General features: G+C 49.3%; 1 protein-coding gene across 1 annotated transcript in view; it reads right to left on the bottom strand.

Moving 5' to 3' along the window:
- The window catches only part of LOC111982330 (axin-2-like), a 13739-nt gene extending 7973 nt beyond the window's left edge, over positions 1 to 5766 (bottom strand). Inside the window, exons 1-2 of the mRNA XM_024147846.2 lie at positions 5093 to 5766; positions 1472 to 1601 (exon numbers count right to left, since the gene is read on the bottom strand). Coding sequence (XP_024003614.2) covers positions 1472 to 1601; positions 5093 to 5286 — 324 coding nt within the window. The 5' untranslated portion in view covers positions 5287 to 5766. The remainder of the gene's footprint in view (positions 1 to 1471; positions 1602 to 5092) is intronic.
- Between the last annotated feature and the right edge of the window lie 404 nt (positions 5767 to 6170).

Below are 6170 nucleotides of genomic sequence, written 5' to 3' on the forward strand. Positions count from 1 at the left end.
GATACCCCTCCCCCAATGCCGCGCTGTCCTTGGGCACCGCATGCCCTCGGGGGGTAGGCGGATAGAGGAGGGGGGTGGGAGCAGTTGGCCTGGCTCCGAGGAGGAGGGCCCCCCCGCTGCTCCCGCTTACTCTGACCAAGCCATCAAGCAGAGCAGAGGCAGCCTCTGAAGTCAGCACACTTCAAAGGGGCCCTTGTCAAACATCAAACACTCCAACCCTTGGGGTGGGAGGGACACGCGGCTTTAAATCTCCCCGAATAAAAGACAGATATCGACAGTCGGAGGAGGAGGCAGAGAGAAAAAAAAAAGGAGGGGGACAATATTAAAACAAAAAGAGGAAGGAAAAAATGAGGAAGAGGATTGAGAGACGTGTGGAGTGGTAGGAGGGAGGGAGGGAGCGAAGGAGAGGAGTCAAATACCGGGGAGATCTAAGGGGGAAGTGGTAATTTATTTCCTGACTGCACGCAGGGCACCTCTGAGGTACTGTAGTCGCATTATCCTATTTTTCTCTAACTATATGTGCCGGCTTCTCTCATCTTCTGTTCTGTATTATTATTTGGCGCACTGGCTTTCTTGATTTGACTCTCTTTTTTTGTTGTTGTTCCTCTCATCTCTTTGTAGAGACGATGAAGGGAAGACAGAAGAAAGGAGCGAGAGGGGCCGCTGGCAAAGGCGCGTCAGCGCCGCGCAGAGCCCCCCGCTGCCTGGGGCTGGTGCATCTTGGGAGCRCGAGCCATCTCCAAATCAGGAGGGAGACATTAAAAGGAGAGCAAGTGGGGAAGGGAGGGAGCGAGGGGAGAGAGAGAGAGAGAAACAGACAACAAGGGCCCCTTCTACTGGGCTACAACCCTCCCTACACAACACACCCACACACACAAAGCCTTCCCTATGCACCGAGACAGTACACAAACACATTGTGAAGGGAAGAGGACAAAACTATTTGCATTGGTTGTTTTCTGACACGGGTGCCCAATCTAACCACTCCAAGCCCGGGAGCTGTGCCATGAAGTACCAAGCATTTAGAGGCCCCTGCTTGCACATGACACTACAGGCAGTGGGGGTGGTGAGAGTCTTATGGGGGTTGGGTTGGGGGTAGGGGGGGCTACTGTCACAAAATGTCACAAAATGAATGGATGGGACCCAGGTTGTCAATAAAGAGGCCAGGCAACCTGGGTCCCATCCATTCATCGCCATGATCAAAGCACAGGGCTGAGTAGTAAGCTGGCTGATTTAAGGAGCATCACAAGGCTCTGGTTCTGTGACCCCTGATCTCTTATGATAATCATCCTCAATATCACCATCATCATTATTATCAACGATTTTCTTATTTTTTTTATTTTTACATTGTGCATTCATACAGTTCCCAACGGGGAGAAAGGGAACCGGTTGTAAACGGGGATTGAGAAAAGTTTGTGGAGTTTTAAAGATATAAAAGACACTGTGTATAAAGACATCAGACATAAAAAAAAACAGGAAGTAAACAAGAAGCGGGACTCACGGGAAAGTGGGGTAGCGAGACCAGGCCGTTGATCTTGACGCTGCGGTGCATCTCCCGCTGGAGCTGCTTCTTGGTGCCCAGCTTGTATGGAGGGATCCCATCTCTGRCAGAAGGGACACAGGTAGGAAACAGGGTCAATAACACAGRCACYMGTCACTCAAAATGTCCCCTGAAGAGCCKGGGGTTAGTTAGCAAACTAGCACGCTAACCCCTACATAGCTATCGCCATAGAAACATTTCAATTTTTCTTTCCTTTCTCTTTGCTTAGAACCAAGTAATAACCACAATGTATTAGCGGCGTGAAAAGACATTAGCCTAGCGATGTGGCCAGAACCCTGAGGGGAGGCTGATCATCACTGAAGTGAACAACACAGCACCACCCTGACTGCCACCACCCCCCTTCCCCCCCGGGTGGGCACATCACAGCCCAAATCAAAGACCAGAGGAGCCCTTGAAGGGCCTTGAAGCCAAGGCAACAAAAACACACCGGGACAATGGGGGGAGATATGCTAAAAATCCCGGCGCTGGGGTTCAAAAGTGTCCCACTGATAACTTCCCATCAGTCCTTGTCAACACTGGAAGGGCCTGATTTTTCAAAATGGCAGCCAAGTGAGGTACTTTCAATTCCAGCCTCAGTAACAAGGACTACCTTGAGAAAGCTGGCTAAGAGAAGAAGCCTAGAATGCTGCCACTCGAGGGGCTGGCGATCTTGCTTTAAAAGCGGTGTAAGACGTGCAGGTTTGACATAAAGAAAAAATGGCCATGATGTAGCTGACAAAAACAAGCGTCTCTGGACAGTTCATCCTTTAGGCAGTGGCAAGGGGGAAGAAAATACATATTTTTCTCTCTCGCGCCCTCCAATGTGTGCTTTTCCAGTCCGCTGCCATTTAAGCCTGGCCAATTATCTTGGCCTTTTTGCGTTGCTCAGAAGTGTCTGACCTAGCCCAAACGCTAGTTTTTCCGCTGCCTCTCTGAAATCTCACACTCATGCACATATGCGCTCGCTGCCATCTTCATTTGGCAAGTGTTCCGCCAGCAAGCCTCTGATCTCGGCAACATCAAAAGGCTGGTTTGTAAGATAAGGTAATGTTTGAAGTTAGCGCAGCGGCATTCCCTAGCGTCCAAGTAAATCCATAAATAAGATATAAGCAAAAAGAGAGAGAAAAATTATTTGCCCCCCCCCCCCTCCCCTTGTTCTTTATCAGGAAATGAGATTCAAATTTGCAGTGTGCCTTACAACAAACTATAAAAAGGACACACTAATCAACTATAGAACCCAACTCTCTAGAAATAGGAGTGATGCGAGAGGCAAGCTTGTGGTTTTTATATACTAAGTCATGTAAGGGGGTATGAGAGAGAGAGAGAGAGTCTTATATGGATATGAACGAGGAGGAGAGGAAGAGAGGAGAGAGAGAATGAGATGATGAGACGACGAGAGAGAGAGAGAGCAGAGAGCAGAACCGCAGAGAGAGAGAAGAGAAGAGTAGAGAGAAGAGAGAGAGAATGAGAAAGAGGAGAGGAAGGAGAGACGAGAGAAGAGAAGAGAGAGAGAGAGAGAGAGAGAGAGGAAGGAGAGAAGAGAGAGAGAGAGAGAGAGAGAAGAGAGAAGAGAGAAAGAGAGAGAAGAGAGAGAGAAGAGAGAGAAGCGATGAGAGAGAAGGAGAGAGAGAGGAGAGAGAGAGAGAAGAGAGAAGAGAAGAGAGAAGAAGGAGAGAGAGAGAGAGAGAGAGAGAGAAGAGAGAGAGAGAGAGAGAGAGAGGAAGAGAGAGGAGAGAGAGAGAGAAGAGAGAGAGACGAGAGAGAGAGAGAGAGATGAAGAGAGAGAGCTAGAGAGAGAGAGAGAGAGAGAGTAGAGAAGAGAGAGGAGGACATGAAGATTTGTCAAAGGCTTAAAGAAACCTCTGTGCAGGGCAGGCCAGCTGCGAGGCGGCTACACTTTGTAACGTAAGATGTTTTAAATAATTCCACCTGAGGCCGTGCAGGAAAAAGACGTGACTGAATCAAGTGGGATCTATTTTTCTCCAATAATGAAACATCGTTTGCCAAATGACTGCTGGGTTTGTATGCCTCGGGGTTCTACTTACACGGCATTACCACTGGAGCCTAGATAGCACCTGGCAATAACGCACATTGCACGAGTGGCATACTTCTCACAAGTATCAAAACTGATACTTCGCCCAACTTGTCACAAAAAAAAGGTTACAATTCACAACGGTACCAAACAAACACCCAAACTCCTTCCAAAAACACCACATCTCTCTCTCTCTCTCTCTCTCTCTCCTGTTGCGCGTTTTTAATCAACCCTAGCGAGCCAGTCCCTAACGCGATGGCCAAGGCCCTTGTGATGGTGTGAGTGGCGATGCATATGCGGCAAAGAAAGAAGAAAACCGAGACCGTGCACTCTTCACTGGCCCTTACTTTACGGCATCTCCTATTCAGTTGTGCAAGTAATTTTCAAAAGCAGACGCACGACCCACCCCTCTTATCCCCCATAAGCTCCCCTCGGCTAACAATAAGGCTGAAAGCGATTCAGTTAAGCGCTTCTATCCTCCGTGCACTTCATTTCTCACTCCCTTGCACGCCAAAACCTCACCGTTCCCCTGCTATTGGCTCGGAGTACAGGAAGGAAGAGGGAAGGAGAGAGGGGGAGTAGAGCGGAAATAGGGGACGGTTGGGGGTTTGGAGGTGTTGGGGAGAAGACTTGGCGAGGCAGAGGGTGGGGGGGACGGGGGGTTGACATTTGGTGCGGTGTCGCTTAATCTGGGCAGTGGGGAGTTCCCTCCTGACCCTATCACGGGGTTCAGGAATGAGTAACTTCCTATAAAGCCTGGCTACAATCAGTGAATCAGCCAGCAGCGAGCGGGCAGAGAGGGAGAGGCAGGGCCAGTAGCAGAGCAGGAAGCCCGAAGCCACCATGTGAGTAAGTCCCTTTCAGTTTGCGCCAGAAATGTTTCAATGAGTTGTCTTAACGGTCCAAATGGCTATTTCCCCTCACTCTACCTCCTCTTCTCTTCCCTTCCTTTTAAAAAAAAAACAAGGCTGTAGTGGCGAACGGTGGTGGCAAGATGGATTACATTTCTACCTATGACGGGAAAACCGACGCCCACTGCCACGAAACACCCCCCCCCCTTCCATCAAGAAGTTTCTGCCCTGTTAACAGAAAATAGACATCAAAAGATTATTTCCCACATAAGACTTTCCACAGACCCCCCCCCCCCTTACCCCCGAGCGCCTGAGAGACACTTATATACATTAAATAGAATTCACCTGAACTCAATCTGAAAGGATCATTCAAACCTAAACATCCCATTCCATTTCACAACACAAGCGCCAGCTTCCCAGATCAACTTGACATTTAGTCCAATTGTTTCCCGCATATACATACCCATGAAAGGTATTCAATGAATGGCTAAATAATCAGAATATATAGACGTTCAGGCATGCTGCAGAAAGGCAGGCCTGGAGCCAGCTTTTGAATGTGAAATGATTTTTCAGAATGGACATGGAGTTGACATGGAGGTGACCCCCAAACCCAGGTCAAATGGTGAGAAACTCCAGAGAAAACCCCAAAGGGAATGCTGAGAGGACACTTACACACTACTGTCGGTCATGGACATGGAGTCGTCCGTCATGGCGTCGCTGGAGATCTCGCTGTCGTTGGCACTGGTGGCGGGGGCGAACACATAGCCCGAGTTGACAAAGTAGGGACTGGCCGCGTCTCCGCGTCTGTGTGACCTGCTCAAAACACAACAGCAACCGTCCTTGATATGGTCCCTTTTACACGACATATTCCACCATCTCTTTACGGAAACCCAAGTAAAAACCTCAGTGCCATGCAGAGACTTACATTGGTGAACCTCTATTAGCTATGTAAATGGAGTTTGTGTGTTTACTTGTGTTTTAGCAAGAGTCTTTGCTTTGGAGCTAAAGGGAAAGTTTGAAGTTTGTTTTGAAGTGTTTGGAGTCCGAGTTCCAACAGATTTGAATAATTAGAGTCACTTTCGCAAGACTTTGAGGCCTCAGGAATGTGACAACCTGTCTCTGAGGAGCTGTTTTTCTCTTTCTTTTTTAAAATGTTCTCTCTCCCTTTCATGTCCCCTCCCCCATCATGCAGGCAGGGAGGTTGGGGGGGTGAGTGAAGTGAGCAGCTCAGCTGTATGTGAATGGACAACAGAGCCACTTCCCCTCGCTCTCCTGCTATCTCTCTACCCTTTTGTTTGGGCAAGGCCCCTACTCCCGCACTTTTCCACTCTCTGAAGCAGTGTACTCTTTTCTTAGAGTGTTTCCCCCCCCTCCCTCCCTCCCTCTCATGTCTTCTCTCCTTAAATCCAGGCCCCTCTGTACACCCCCTCCTTCTTCTCCTACAACCGAGCCCCCCTCCCATCCTTCTAAAGTCTCTCTCTCTCTCCCCCCCTCTCTCCTGCTGTGTTGCATTCCTGTTCCACTAGTGAAGGGGGTGGACCCGGGAGGAAGGAGGGGAGAACTTGAGCTTGAGGGGGAGAGAGAGCGCAAAAGAAAGAGAGAGAGAGAGAGGGAAGGGGGAAGGAGGGCCTCTTTATTTATGAGAATGCCTACTGCCGGGAGGATGACTAAAGCCGTAGGCCCCAGCTCAAACCTGACCTTTGGAGGTTTGCGCAAAGAGTCAGGTATTTAGCGCAGCTGGGCTCTCGGT

This window comes from Salvelinus sp. IW2-2015, linkage group LG21 (genome assembly GCF_002910315.2).
Source record: "Salvelinus sp. IW2-2015 linkage group LG21, ASM291031v2, whole genome shotgun sequence".
NCBI lineage: Eukaryota > Metazoa > Chordata > Actinopteri > Salmoniformes > Salmonidae > Salvelinus > Salvelinus sp. IW2-2015.